The 16,378-nt window shown below is 38.6% G+C and overlaps 1 protein-coding gene across 3 annotated transcripts; it reads right to left on the reverse strand.

Moving 5' to 3' along the window:
- Positions 1–2,505: 2,505 nt before the first annotated feature.
- On the reverse strand, positions 2,506–16,378 carry tmem128 (transmembrane protein 128). 3 transcript variants are annotated; one of them, XM_026168608.2, is made up of 5 exons: positions 16,180–16,375; positions 14,801–14,933; positions 13,685–13,846; positions 7,736–7,844; positions 3,558–3,874 (listed from the first exon to the last, which is right to left on the reverse strand). In XM_026168608.2, exons 1-4 carry the CDS (start codon positions 16,277–16,279, stop codon positions 7,745–7,747), a joined length of 495 nt encoding a protein of 164 aa, XP_026024393.1. In that variant the 5' UTR covers positions 16,280–16,375; the 3' UTR covers positions 3,558–3,874; positions 7,736–7,744. The 3 variants fall into 3 exon arrangements, with proteins under 3 accessions (XP_026024394.1, XP_026024393.1, XP_080158141.1); XM_026168609.2 differs by lacking the exons at positions 3,558–3,874; positions 7,736–7,844 and adding an exon at positions 2,506–3,009 and having other exon boundaries at positions 16,180–16,368; XM_080302015.1 differs by lacking the exon at positions 3,558–3,874 and having other exon boundaries at positions 6,629–7,844; positions 16,180–16,378.

The following is a 16,378-nucleotide window of genomic DNA, read 5'->3' on the forward strand; positions in this document are numbered from 1 at the left end:
ATGTCAAAGGTTTGCCTTCAGCTTAAGAAAGAATGAATTTGGATTATATATCTGAAATCTGAACAAAAGCTGCCTGTGTTCAGTATGCAGGATTTGAAATTGGTAAATGAAAAAAGGAAAGTCAAAAATCAAAGCATAAGAGTCGAGATACAGACAGTGAACAACAAAGTGCTAATGTGGAATATCACAAGGAACGAGCAGTTTAACCCAGCTAAAAATGCCCCTCTCATCTCTGTGACAAACGTGTATAAGATGCAATTTCTAAATTAGCTGAAAGTGGGCGTCAGGCTTCGTCGAGCAGCTCGGATTTCAAGATGCTGAGTAATATAAATTCCAATTTATCACCTTTTTTCAACTGCACATTACATCCTCACAGTTAAACTTTGCCATTATCCATTTCCAATAAAATAAAGTTATATAACTTTAGCTATTTTTGCTAAAAAATTTGATTGTCAGACATATCAACAATATCATTAAAACTTACCATAAATGCTGTCATATGACAGAGTCAGGGTACTATTAGTCTATATGGGGCGATCGTGGCTCAAGAGTTGGCAGTTCGTCTTGTAATCGGAAAGTTGCCGGTTTGAGCCCCGGCTCCGACAGTCTCGGTCGTTGTGTCCTTGGGCAAGACACTTCCCCCGTTGCCTACTGGTGGTGGTCAGTTGGCCCGGTGGTACCAATTTCCAGCAGCCTCACCTCTGTCAGTGCGCCCCAGGGCAGCTGTGGCTACAATGTAGCTTGCCTTCACCAGTGTGTGAATGTGTGTGTGAATGGGTGGATGACTGAATGTGTAAAGCGCTTTGGGGTCCTTAGGGACTAAATAAAGCGTTATACAAATACAGGCCATTTATATCAATCTGTGACTGAACGGAGTCAAGTTGGCAGCAATTAACCGTGATAAATTATAGAAAATCACATACACCAACCAGGCATAAGATTATGACCACTGGCAGGTGAACACTGATTATTTCTACATCGTGCCCATATTAGTGGTTGGACTATATTAGGGACTAAGTGGACATTTTGTCCTCAAAGTTTTATGTGTTTGAAGCAGGAAAAATGGGCAAGGATAAGGATTTGACCTAGTTTGACAAGGGTCAAATTGTACAGCAGTGAACCAGAGACAGGGTAATGGACAGCCAAGAGTCACTGATGTGTGTACAGATCAAAGGCTGGCCTCTGTTTTCTGATCCAACAGAAGAGCTACTATTGCTCAAATTGCCAGAAGTAGTTAATGCTGGTTCTGATAGCAATTTGTCAAATACACACTTTGTTGTGTATGGGGCTGCATAGCCACAGTCCAGTCGAGTGCCCATTGTTGACCCTTGTCCACTGCCGAAAAGGCAAACAATGGCACGTAAGCATCAGAACTGAACCATGGAGAAGTGGAAGGTGGTGGCCTGGTCTGATGAATCATGTTTTCTTTTACATCGTATGGATGGCCGTGTGTGTGTGTTACTTATCTGGGGAATACCTGGGACCAAGATGTAGTGTAGCAGAAGCGTCATGGTTTGAGCAGTGTTGAGTTTGGAAGCATGGGGTTAGCCATCCATCGGGATGTTACTTTGACATGCACCATCTATCTAAGAACTGTTGAACACCCTTTCATGGAAACACTATTCCCCGATAGCTGTGGCTAAAGACAATGTACTCTGCCATAAAGCAAAAATGGTTCAGAAATGTTTGGAGGAGTGCAACGCTGACTTTGACAACTCAGTCCAATTGAGCATGTGTGGGATATGGTGGAGAAAAAATTCAAATCCATCTAACATCTTGGTATCAGATACCATAGCACGTCTTCAGGGGTGTATTGGAGCACATGTCCCAGCAGGTCAAGGCTCTTTGGCAGTAAAAGGCAGGCCAACACAATATTAGGCAGGTGGTCATAATGCTATGCCCAATCAGTATAGCTGTTGCTGGCATGTCCACGCTGGTTTGTGCCTTTGTTGTAAAAATGCTTCTTGCCACTGAATCTCATATTTTTGGAAGGCCTGTTTGTTTTCCCTTAAATGGTGCCACATTTCTAACGAAAATGCATTTGTGGTTTGAGCAGCAGCATTCAGTATGTGGAAGGATCCATTGAAAACTTGCCAAATCTTCCCTGCCAAACAGCTTGCTCTGCTATTGACTCCTGTTAGGTGTTGTTTATTGAAATGGATGAAGAAACAAGACATACTGGCAATTAAACAATTTATTCATTTAACAAAATTTCAGTAGCATATGGAAGGCTGAGTGAGGAAACGATTGTGGTGTCGTCTTCTTTGGGCGCCCACTTCAAAGCCTCTTCTTGACAGGTGCCGACTCCAGGTGTTGACAAACGAGTCAATAGCAGAATAAGAGAAGAAATGGCAAGTTTTTCATGGGCATAACACATACTCAACTCTGCTGCTCAACCCATAAATACAATTTCCTTACAAGGGAAATAAACAGGCTTTCCAGTAGTATAAGATTTATTGCCAAGAAGCATTGTTAAACCAAAGAATAGACCAAACACACCTGTCCTTACCTTTTGTGCTAGGTTTATTACACTTTAAGTTTGCAACTTCCTGTTCCATAGGAATATAACCAGAATACAACCATTTGGCAGTGAGCCGAGTCCCCTGGAGTTGTATTCAATGGCAAAGATTGACAACATGTTGTTATCTGTTGCTGTCTGATTCAATTTGCATTTATAAACTAGACAGCAATTATTTGCAAACCTTGAACAATCAGAGTCATTTCAGTCAATCCATGTCAGACAGTAAAAGGTTGCCTCCTGTCAAGTGACCTGTACAATTGTCTTGCAATAAGGAGTGGTTGTGAGTGTGCAACACCCTCAAGCAGTAGGAAAGCATTTGCAACTTTTTGGTAACTAATCAGTAGAGGAATGTTAAAAATAAAATGCAACTTTGTCAAGCTAAGTAGGTGGAGCCTACAGTGGAGCCAATTTAATGTCATTTTGCTCAGCTAACATGTCAGCATTGTGGCGCATGAGATGATTTGTCTTGTCCTCCTCTTCCCCAGCTTCTGAAAATTTTTAAGGACACATTGCACACAGACTTCAGCCAATATCTCTAGAAATATCTCACATGCAAAAACACTATTTCATGCCTGTCAAGCTGTTATTTTTGACATCTTTCATAGATTTAACAAAAGAAATTGGATTTAATTACTTCCATATTGTGCCAGGCTGCTGGCAACAAAGCGCATAGATATATAATTTGTTACATTTTTCTTTAGCAAGACGGCCAGCGTCACTAGACACAAGACTCCCTTGAGTTAGATGCTTTTTTTTTTTAATAGTCGAATGACTCACCGGTCAGTGCAAAGTAGCTTAATGAACCAAAAAAACAACAACACTTCCCTAAAAACTGTTAGGTACAAGGACTGGACTAATTTAAATGAAAACCTAGCAAGTCTCCAAAGAAAAACGTCTGAAGGTAAATAAAGAAAATAAAGAAATTCTTAAAAAAAAACCAAAAAAAAAACCCCCCACAACAACAACAACCCACAAACAAAACTCAACACTGTAGTGAATTGGAGTTGATTAGGCTGGACAACAAACAAGACAGTTGAATGGTTTTAATCTTTATTTACAATCATTTTACTATACATAATGCACTGTGCAGCTTTTTTTTGTTTTAGTACCTTTAGTACTACCTTTAGTACTACCTTTAGTATCTTTAAAACAGAAACAATACAATCTCAGTTGTTTGATAAAAGACAATGAAAATTAAAATCTTTATAGCAGTCAAAAAAAAAACAAACACCAAAACAAAACAAAAAACAGCAACACAAAGATTGCGAGATGAATATAATTACACCGATGAACTGTGTGAATCAAATAAGTGGAGTAAAGGAGGACCACACTGGCCATAACTCAATGGTAAAGCTGCAAGACAAGTATAGAGAAATGTTTGAATAGTGAATATTTTAAAAAAAAAATATTAGTTGCATACAGAAATACAATATTTAACATGATGAGAAAGAATCTGAGAACATATGACAAGTGAAAAAAAAAAGCAAATATCCAAACTTGTTCACCTTGTTTTAGGCTACATCTACACAGGTATTTTGGCAAGTGTGGCTTTTTCTATGCATTTTTGTCTTTTGAATCCATGAAAACAGACTCTCTGAAAAACTCTCTTTTTGGATCTCTTTCACCTACCGGATTGTGACACAGAATCTAAGATCTTCTGAAACTAAGGGTGGTTCAGGGAAGATTTGACTCATTAGATCATCACTCACTCTCAATAATACTCTAATTCCTACAAATTATTTGGGGTCCCCCCCACACACACACACACACCTCTGTAATACATGTAGACACAAATAGTAATTATCTTCTGTTGGTTTCCGAGCATTACTGTGTAGTAACATTCACCTGTCCAAGGCTATAGTTTACGATTTCTGCAGGGTAGTGTTTTTATATCCGTGTTCCTGAAAATGTGACACCATTTCCTCAGATTTCATTTCAAATCCCCTTTACTGGTCAGCGTCTTCTGACTCATTGAAATTTACCAAAAGGGAAAATTTTTGTAAGCCACTTCAGATGAAAGCTGTTGGCATGTACTAGAACTCTCTATTGGTAACACATGTATGTCACTTTGTGATCTTTAATGATTTTGCAGCCCAATAAATATATTCTCACCTGGCTATACTCCAAAGACAGTTTGAGGTTATTTAAAAAGATATGAAAAGTTTATCACCATATCACCAGTGTACCATTCCCACTGAACAATAGGTTTAAGAAAAAGAAAACAACAACATTCACTGGTGGAATATTCCATTCACCATAAGGTGGTAGCTTGCGACTGGTGTAACACCATATCTGGACCGCCCTACTGGGGGCATACCACTAGAAACGATTCTGTGTTCATGGACTTTTATTCTCTGATGAAGGCGTGTGTACTGAAACAGCTTTGTGTATTTACATACAAATAAAGGCTGGAATTTGTTTGGGGTTTTTTTTAGAAAGGGAGTGATTTATTTTTAATTATTTTTTTAGTTGGGGGAGTTTCACTGAGATATAGTTCAAAATGTACTTGGGGAAAAAGTGTCCATGTGGATGTAGGCACGCAAGCTTAATTCATGTCATTAGTAACATCTGTGTTCACCCTGCTCATATCAAAACAGCTGCTCTCAAATATGTCCATTACAAACAAAAAGAATAAGCTTAAGAGACAACTGGTTCAACAACAATGCTTCTGTACATGTACAGGGTCAGCAAGGGGACAATGAATCATGCTTTTGTTTTCTTTAAGCTACAGGGAAAAAAAGTACCTGACATTTAATTTATCATGCCAAGAACATGGGAGGAGATTTTATTTTGTGGGTTTCAACTATTACACTGTCCTATACGCCACAGTGAGATGTCATTCAAGTAAAACCTAGTAGAGGTCTAATCAACTAAATTAAGCCAAACATCTGTTTGAGTATAAAATGAGTTTATATCAACTAATTTCCAAGTTCATTAAAGGAAAGGAGAAAAAAATGACAACTTGACTATTTCAAAAATAAGTAACAATTGATTGATTATAATGCCGGCAATTCACACATCTTTAGGAAAGAGCTCATTTCTGACACTTTTTCACATAATCATTCTTTGGTTTACAACCCAGGACTTGTGACCTTAGCTGAGGACAGGAATGGAGATCAACTGATGATACTGATCCATCTGCCAGTTTCCCATTCCACTCCATCTTCACTCATGTACAAGACCCTGAGATACTTGAACATCTCTATTTGGAGCAGCAACTTGTTCCAAAGCTAGAGCAGGCACGCAACCTGCTTGTGGCTAAGAATCAGAACTTGAGGTGCCAATTCTCCTCCCAGTTGCGTCATAGCCACAATCCACAAATTCTATGTGGCATTAGCATGCATCATCCAAGACAGCTACATAACTTACAGACATTTAGGGTAAATCGTATCCACCTCAAGAGCCCTGCCACCAAGTATTAAATTTAATTACCTCCAAAACCTTGCTCCCTTGTGTTTTACCAGTCAAAATAATAATAAAATATCCAGTCTATTCCATCCCATCCACATTAAACTGGTTGCACTGCCCAAATATGCATCAAAGTTACTCCAGTCCCATCAAACTATGGATCAACTTCACTCACTAGCTCAGGCTCCTTACCTGCTAGACATTTCATGTACCTCTAGCTTGTTTTGGGACTTAGCTAATGCTGCTATTTTATGTAATGCATTTCAAGACTCAAAGATTCCTCAGACAAGTGAAAAGAAAGACTGTAACCACAAAAAAGCAAAAATGATATTGGACGCATCGAGAGCAGTTCTATTAAAAAAAACAACAACAAAAAAACCTATCACTCAGTGTATGGTGCTTTGTCTTGACAATGGTGTCAAAGCATGTATGTAGAGTAAATCAAACATGGGAAAGATTTTGAATTGAAAAAGGTTGCGGGATAGCGTGGCAGGTCTGAATGAAATTCAGTACACTATTGCTTTTCATGTGGTAAAAATGGTTCAAGCTAAAAAAAAAGAGGGCTGGTAAGTGTATACACGTAGGCCAAGTGAGACTTAACAAATGAAAGATAAAGTGATAAAACAGAAGGAATTAAAATAGCGATTATGCCATCACTGCACACTCAGTGTACTTACCTGAAAGAAACTTACGAAACAATTTCTGCTGTACATGTAATTTATTTTTTCCTAGAAGGTTCTACATTTAGAACTTGCATAATTTCATCTTGGACAGCCACTACATAAAAATCCATTATTTGCTATATCAGTGTTTCCCAACCTTTTGGAGCCACGGCACATATTTCATTTTAGAAAAATCACACATGCTAGGGCCTTCATCTGGGTTGGAATTTTCTCCAGGACCCAGGTCAGATCGACTACTTTTCTTTTCAGATATTTATCGATTGCTATTCTCACAGCATGACTATTATGTAATTTCTTCTTGGTTTTCTTCTGTTTTACTGGCAGTTAGCAACCCATTTAATTACAGCAGGTAGTTGTACTGCCCTCTAGTGGAAGAAAATATAATTGTTCTGCCCGCTGATTGCTTAGAGCAGCGGTCCCCAACCTTTTTTGCGCCATGGACCGGTTTATGCCCGACAATATTTTCAAGGACCGGCCTTTAAGGTGTCGCGGATAAATACAACAAAATAAAACTAGCTTTGAAAGGTACCGAAAAAAAGAAGATTTATTCATAACACACGTGAAAAGACTCAGGAAAACAGAGTTAACAATAAAAACGATAACAAAATAACGCTGAAAACTGATAAAAACCCTGAAAACCATACATTTCACACCTGAGCCTCAAGTTTCGCGGCCCGGTACCAAACGACTCTCGGACCGGTACCGGTCCAAGGCCCGGGGGTTGGGGACCGCTGGCTTAGAGTACTAATCAGATGGAATCAGATCATCTTCCACGGCACACCTATGTGCCGCAGCACAGTAGTTGGAAAACACTGTGCTATATAAAGCATTAAGTTTCAATGAAAGATGTATTTTTTGGTGACATATCCAACAACAAAATAGTTAAGATAATTTAACCTTTACTGCCAACAATTTCAATTAACAGAGTGCGCTGGACAGTGCAGTCTCTCTTTACTTTAGTGCTTAAAACTCTTTGCCACTTTGAAGATGTGTCCAAAAGACAATACAATGTCAACAGATTGATAAAAAAAAAGACACTCTGTGAAAATTAAAATGTCCACAGTATAGTTATTTAAAAAACAAACAAACAAAAACAAAAAAAAAACTAAGAACACTGTCCCACCTTTCCTATTCATCCAAGCAAAGAGATGAACATGACCACACCCATGAACTGTGTGAAGAGGATGAGTGGAGTGAAGAAGGACCACACTGGCCATAATGCAATGTTAAAGCTGCAAGACAAATAATTGAGAAATGTTTGAGTATTGATCATTTGTAAAATATTAGTTGAATACAGATGCTCCCTGTTACAAAAAGATGTGAGAGGACAGGCAACAGAGCTGTTTCTCTATCAGATTCAGCTCCTCTGCCCCTTCATCATATACAGGCATTTTATTTTATTTTAGGTTTTAAACACCACATGCTATCAGTTGCTATAATGCAATATATCTGTCTTTAATAATAATAATAATAATAATAATAATAATAATAATAATAATAATAATCATCATCATCATCATCATCATCACCATTATCATCTTTTGAGAATAAAGAAGTATGGGATAAATAAAGTATTATGATCTTTAATTTTTTTTTGCACTCACAAACAAACAAAAAACTACTAAATAAATACTGTGCTGTATGCATTGTGGCAAAGTATTGAATCACCTCTTTTTTTCCTATTGAATCACATTTCTTTCTGTTTTTTCCTAAGGAAGCAACACGGTTTAAAAATGCTCCAGAGCAACATCTTTATGCATGCTCAATCATAGAGGTAAGGAAATCCCAAAAAGTTGATTCTGTTCATCTGGACGTGGTGTTTTCAGTGGGAGAAATGATTTGTCACTCATCCAAATGACTTCTTCAGTCTCAGCTGACTGCAGCTTTCCCCAACCTTTTAAACGGTACATTTGCATAATGAGTGAAAATACAACTGGACAAGTGGGTGAAAAATCTGTCTGACAGACAACTCACCCAAGCAGAGAAAAACATCCTTGCGAAAGGGTAGAGCTTTGCTGTGATACCGACACAAATATGGCTAGTGGAACCGATCACAGCCATAGAAACAGCAATTTGAAACAACAACATTGAAGATGTGGAAGCAGAGCAACTGCGGACAAAGGTTTCAGCCTGTCTAAACAATGCAAAGCTTTGAGGAGCATGGAGGAGAGCAAAGCACTCACATCCCTTAGTAATGACGAAAACAATATCATTCTTCCGGCAGACAAAGGTAGGTGCACAGTTTTGCTAAGCCAGAAAGACTATCATGAGAACATTTTGCCACAGTGACAAAAATACTTATGAGCCCCTGAAACGAGACCCAGGACGTGGTTACAGGAAGATGGTGTCTGAAGTAGTTAGAACAAGACAATGCCATTGACCAGACCTCATACCACAGGATATACCCAGAGGAAGCTACACCAAGTCCATGTGGTTTGCTAAAGATGCATAAACAGGGTGTACCTTTAAGACCAATTGTCTTTATGATCAACTCAGTCACCTATAACATCTCGGTTCTGGATTCGATCCTCAACCCGTTAGTAGGCACCTCTAAACACCACATCAAGAACACCTTGGATTTTGTTGAGAGATGTCATTATGTAGGCAGATGAAACCATGGTCTCGTACGATGTTACATCTCTCTTCACTTGCATCCCAGTCACTGAAGCAGTGGAGGTAGTTTGTAAGCGATTACAAGATGACCCCAACCTCAGCACCAGAACCAATCTCAGCACCGACCAGCTAGAGTAGGGCGATATGGCCAAAAATATTTATCACGATATATATTTGAAAATTTGCGATAATGATATAACTGACTTTACTAGTGCCAAAAAAAAAAAAAAAAAACATTCATGTATTGTCACTTAAACAAGCAGCTGTTTTTATGTGCATTAAAGCTATATAAATCCAGTGTGTAACCACTGAGAGCTAAAACTCAGGTGAGATTTCAAAGCTGTGCCGGTGATTGGACATCAGCCGCTGATCAAGTGGGTTCGCCTATAAAGTGCTCTGTAGGGAAAAAGCTCCAGCAGCTCTGCGCTCTGGAAAAAAAAACTGTATTTACTTATCTTTTGCAGAAAAATGCGCCAACATTGCGTTATATCGAACAACGACTGCCCAGCTAAACTGTGACTATCACCAGGTAACGTGTTTCTTGAATTAGCAGCAGGTGTTAAACAGCTGACATGTGAGGAGGGGGATGCATGCAGGTAAACTGAGGGCTTGTTGAACTGACTGATCGCTGGTGTCGTGAGAAAAATGTCAGCTCGTTCTGTATGTTACAGAAGCACAGAGACACAAGACCAGGCGGAAAGAGACGATCATTCGGTGAAAATGAGAATCTGCAGATGCAACATGTGGAACATGGAGAGTGGAATATGTAAACAAACCGGTTAATGTAAAAAACAAACAAACAAACAAAATACAGTTACGATGGAACACCGGGGCTGTGAGCTCGGTGCACTCTGTCAGCTGACCGTTAGCAGAGCTAGTGACATCTCTGAAAACATGTCCTATGTTGACAACCTGACCAGACATGTAAAGATTAGGCCATGACATTCGCGGCTAAAACACTATTAAAAAAGTGTAGTTGGTGACAGAAAAATGGGGTATTTTAAAACTTTACACCACCACCATTGCTGCCTGAGATTTGAAATGCATTCTGGGATACCTGGCTGCCCCAAGTCCACACAAGCAATCGATTATCTAGGATCAACCTGTCTTGACTTACTTTGCACGGCAACCAAGAAAATGTTAGAGAAGCTGCAGTGGCAGCGTTAAACATTTGTTTAATTATATATTTCCAATTTTAATTAATTATTGCCACATTTAATTAATTATTTAATGGTGTATTTAATTATAAAACAGTGGGAACACCATCCCCACAGATACAGCGGCCAGGGAAGCTGAAGAACATATCGAGAATGCCCTGGACATTTATCAAAGCTGGGAAGACACCTAAAGGAAGCTCCAGGCGATCCAGGAGAGAAGAAGGACAAGAGCTTCCTCAGGAAAACCCCGTAGTGATCCCTTATGTGTCAGGAATATCAGAACAGCTGAGACGCATTTTCTCCTAACACCAGAAACACACTGCGTCACAAATTGGTCCACCCCAAGGATCGGATGTCCCGACACAGAGCAGTATAGTGTACGCTGTTAAGTGCCAGGAGGATAACCATGATTTATACATTGGGAAAACCAAACAACCTCTGGCTAAGCGGATGGCACAACACAGAAAAGTCAGGCCAGGAGTCTACTCACACCTACAGGCCAGTGACCACTCTTTCAATGATCCTCGACAGGGAGGAACACTGGTTTGAGCAGGGGGTCAAGGAGACCATTTACTTGAAAAGGGAAAGACCATCTCTTAATTGAGGAGGTGGACTATGGGTGCATCTTTCACCATCTTACAATGCTGTGACTGCAGCCGTTTCCCAACTCTCTGTGAATGGTACTCATAGCAACCACTGATCAATGGGCTTTGATCAATGGTTGTTGATTAGTGGTGATGAAAATTTGGATATTAATGATCAAGAAAGTGACCTCACGCCCATTGTTCGTCAGTGGTGCTAGTTTCAGTTATTGTGCAAATGTACTGTTTAAAAGGATGGCGAAACCTGCAGTCACCTGAGACTAAAGAAGTCACTTGGATGAATCAACTTTTTGGGGCTCTTGATCAATAGTTCTCAAGGTTCTCTGAAGGCCTTTCAAAGCTTTTCTTTGGACATTAGCTGCTTTTTCACTCAACTATTAGTCCAGTCCTTGTACCTGTCCATTTTCAAAGGATTTTGTTTTTGTTGTTTCTTGTCCACTTAACACTGACCTATGAATCATTGAAGCATAAAAAAGCACCCAAGTCAAGGGATGACCCAGTGTTGTGTCTACATATAACAGACAACTTAAAGAAAAAAACAAAACAAAAGCAGCCTGTCACAAAAAACACACAATTTATTTCTACTTCCTTCACTGGCCCTAGCTGTCAGGAAGGCATTCTCAAGGAAGAAAAATAGAGAGAGAGAAAAAAAAAAAAAGCTGATTTATCCCAAATTAGACTTGAACTGAAATGAAATATGTGGTAAGAGGTCTTATGGAACGATTAATCCAAATTTCAAATTTCTTGTTCAAATCATCACTTTCATGGTCAGAAGAGGTATAAAAATGAGTACCTACAGCCATTTGTAAAACTCGGTGAGGCTCTGGCATGGTTTGAGGCTACATTTCAGCCAATGGTGCTGGAAATTGTGTCGAAAATGATGGAATTATGAATGCAGAAAAACACTGGCAGATTTTGATCCACCATGCAATATGAACTGAAAGATGACTGACAGCTTTATTTTTCAGCATAACAATGATCCCAAACACACTGCCAATGAAGTAAAAACTTAACTGGATAGAGAAACCAAAAGTGCAACATTATCAGTTAGTGTTGTGCGATATGACCAAAAATCTCCTGATATAACCCATCTGTTATCCCGATAATGACACATATCACAATATAGTACATTTTCTGTAGATTTTGTGATTATATGTGTTGATTATATAAACAGAAGTAATATTTCTTGTTACATTTAAATTAAATCAAAAGTGAAACAAATATGACCCTCACATGGCGTTAACCACATGGCGTATTGACACAAACTAGATGACCCGTTGCACTCATGAAAGCGCTTCCCTGAGCCCTCCAGCTATCATTACTGTCCCTGTATGGTTGTCAAGAAACTAACCTCTGCAGACACTGACTGCAGAGTGTTCGGTTTCGGATGCAGTGCACCATTAAACTCTTACAAGGATGTGTTGTTCGGCTCACCCACATATCTGTTGTTCCAGCGTAGTATGCTACGTTGCTGATTTCCTCCAATACTTACCCGACACTCGTAATATAAAACAGGCAAATCGACTCGTGGTGAAGTGTTTTCGGCTGGGAGTTATGTACCTGGAATCGAATGTTTTGACCAGTGCACAAAATCATATAACGAGCTCCTAAATTTTTTTTGGCTGGTTCTTGTGTGGTGCCAATGAAAGAATATTTCAGTTAATACTGTGTTTTGTGATAGAGTATAAATATGAAACAATAAGCGTTTCGATATCATCCTCTAATATAATTCATCATATCGCACAGCCCAACTTTCAGTCATAGATTGGCCTCCCCAGTGCCCAGATCTCAACATTATTGAAGCAGTGTGGGATCATTTTGCCAGAGAATGGAACAAAAGTCAGCCAACATCCAAAGAAGAGCTTTAAATGTCCTTCAAGAAGCCTGGAGAACTATTCCTGAAGACTACTTAAATAAATGGTAAGAAGATTTGCCTAAGGGAGTTCAGACAGTGTTAAAAAATAAAAATGGTTATACAAATTCATTATACCATATTGATATTACCATATATACACACGATATAGATTTTCCAGCTTTTGAGAACTGTACAAACTCTATTTTTGCCTTATATACTGCATTGCATATTGCAAATATGCAAGACAATATATAAAGAAAATAATTTGCTGCCCCTACTTTCAATTTCCCTAGAAAATTATAAAGAAATGAGGGTTGGTTCAACATCTTTTTTGCACAGTAGTATACACACAAACACCTGCAAGAAAATGTCTAAACCTGCTCCATTCCACTTTCACAAATAGCCTTGATTAAATACCAATATTTGTTTTTAACCTGCTATCAAAATGGCTGCCATTAAACAAGTCAATTATTACATATTTTAAATTGTGCTGAAATGCTAGGCACTTTTTACTGTTCATAACATTACACACATACTTTTAGATCAGTTTGAGTCAATAGAGGCTAGCTTTAGCAGCTTTCATTCCCTACAGATTAAGATCCACTTTGATTACAGTACATGCCACAGTAACATTTAAATCTTACTGGACAGTCAGTTGCCTACCATTATCTCTTACTATATACCCAAAAGAATATAAAATTGTTTATGCAAAAACATTTAAAGAAGAAAAGTACTATAGCCTTTGCTATACATGTTGTTGGCATATAAACCTATGGCTGCATTTTTTGTGTGAAAACAATGCTTTGGAGTTAACTTGTAATTACGCAGGATATGTCCCGTTTTACCTGCATGATGCAGCGATAAATGCTGCAGTGGTGATTGGAGGAATGGCAGGGTACTCTTGGTCATAGTGCTGGATGCCTTTGTACCACTCCAAATACACAATGCAAAATGTGGCCAGAGACAAGCAGATCCCCAGGAGTAACAGACCAACGCTGAACCACCAACTGGCAAAACAGGTTAAAATGAGGATCAGTGTCAACATCTAAAGCTAGTCTATTCAAACAGAGAACATGCTGCATCATGAAAACATTCGCACGAGTATCATATAATCACAATGTCATTGAAAGAGAAGAAAAAAAAAACAAAAACAAAAAAAACACCTCTTGGGTTTTGATTTTCAAGCACCTTTCATAACGACAAAGTAGTGCTTGGTGATACAGTTAAAAAATAAAGAAAGAAAATGTAATGTTAAAAAAAAGGTATTCCTTTATAACACCAACACTACAATTATGTAAGTAATATAAAAAAAATTTTAAACTGAAATACTGATTTGACAAAAATTATGTGAAATATATTAAAAAAAAACAATGTGCACAGAGGAGGTGACGCCTTTAAGAAGATAATCCGTCACTTCTTATTGTGGGATGTTTTCTGTTATTGCAGTTATCAGCATCTAGCTATGATTAAGTTACAAAAGTATCTGAGTATGGCATTTGGTGGAATTGGTGCACCCCAGAAAAGAAAAGAAAAGAAAGACTCTTTTTATACAAGGGTATTGTGCTAATCTGCATCTCCTTATCACTGCATCATTAGAGTGCAGAGTAGAGAACAGTCACTCTATATGAGATAAGCTACAGTAAAGACATTAACAGCAGAAAATATACAAGCTAATGTCTGTGTGCACATGCACCAGCTAGTGAACCAAACAGCAGTACTGTTCTATAGTCCAGGCAAAATGCAACAACTAAGCGGACAGTAACCTGCTTAGCTAATAGAACTCATGTTGAGTATCATCACAAATTATGCATTTTCCACAAAATGCAATGAAATATACTGATGTTGATGATATTCAGAAAGAACTACAGCAAACACTTTAAAAGAACAATGTTTACTGTGATTATCTGAGAAATTTTAATAATAGTATAACGCGGAATGAGTGAGCAACAAAGCACATTCACCTTTTTATATCATCATTTTCCATGATGTGTCGGAGGAAGTCCACGTAGTATGTCACAACTACCGAAGCCACAATCCAGAAAACAGAGTGTTTATTGATGCGAGGGAGTGGTTTGACCTCTTTTTCCTCTTGACCTGAAAGATAAAAAAAAAACAAAAACAAACAAACACAAAAGCACAAAAATTATTTGCATTAACTCAAGCCCTTTTTAAGAGCATACTTAATTACAGGACACCTCAGAAGAACAGACCGTACACTGTTACGATGTTTTACTATAAATTAGATGCTAAGTAAAGTTATTATATTAAACACCCTGCATTACTCAAAGAAAACTGAAGTTATAGCACCAGATGACATAAATCAAATCTAAGATTTGTCTCATCAGAAGGCATACGACAAATCTCTGTTGTACAAATTCCAGCCTTTAACATTTAAGCAGCTTCTGAGGCAAAACTGATAGGTTTCCTTCAGACAATCTTCCCTCTCAGAGGGCTATTAATCTCTATAATTTAATGGTTGATTAAACGTATCAGAGATTGTTGTTGGCTGCTGAAGTGGCTTAGCGTGCTACTCCACTATACAAAGAGTTCACTATGAACTTGACGCCCTAGATAAGTAGCTGCTGTACATCTTAATCAAAGTTAAGCCTAATGGTTCATCCTTCATGTAACATTGGCATAGTACTATAATACATTATCTTGCCATAGAGACCCAGTGATGATAAGCAGGTATGGGTGTCATATACACAAAGCCATTCATAAGAAATCTCAATCTCGGTTATCTTACAGTTTACACTAGCAAAGGCACGACCCTTGAATTGATAACTGTGTAGGGGTAGAGTGTCCCCTGTATTATGTTGCTGAGCTGACACAGAGTTTCTTCACAGTCTCACAGTCAAAACAATCAAGAATTGGTGGATTTCTGCCAGCTAAGGCCTCAGAGTTGGACAAGTGTCGGTTGTACAAGCTGCCTACAAGACACCATTACAATAAAAAGGCTGCAGTCACAATGACCAGCCGCTGTGTTACAGCTGAGGGAGTCTGCGTTTAATTACCTGTAGCTTAATACCACAACACCGGGACGAAGTAATGAAAAGAAAGAAAAACGTTAAATGGTTTAAAGAAAGACCAAAAAAAAGAAAGAAAGGTTACTTTTCTATCAACCTCTGCTCGGGTCAGCAGCTGTACCTGTGGCAGACAACCACCATTTGTACTCAAGTGACAGTTTGACACCTTTAAAGTCACAGACCGGGGTTAACTCTGTGGATAACAGTGACGGTGCTTCCAGCGTAAATGGTTCGTTCAGAAGAAGAAGACGAAGAAGAAATATTAGTTCAAACTGGCTAATAACGTTAGCCAGCATACATTTTCTAAACCTTACTCTTTTCATCTTCGGTACCCGAATCTGCTGGTCGCATAAGCAATTCTGCATCTCTTCTAAATCGATTCCGTAAGTTTGCAAGTTCACTGTCGTTCAGCATTTTACTGACGCTACCATTAACTTAACATGAACATTAAATGTTAGCTAGCTGTGTATCAGAAGGCACTTCCTGTGACACACTGAGTCGCTTTTTTATGAC

Source organism: Astatotilapia calliptera, chromosome 5 (genome assembly GCF_964374335.1).
Source record: "Astatotilapia calliptera chromosome 5, fAstCal68.1, whole genome shotgun sequence".
Classification (NCBI taxonomy): domain Eukaryota; kingdom Metazoa; phylum Chordata; class Actinopteri; order Cichliformes; family Cichlidae; genus Astatotilapia; species Astatotilapia calliptera.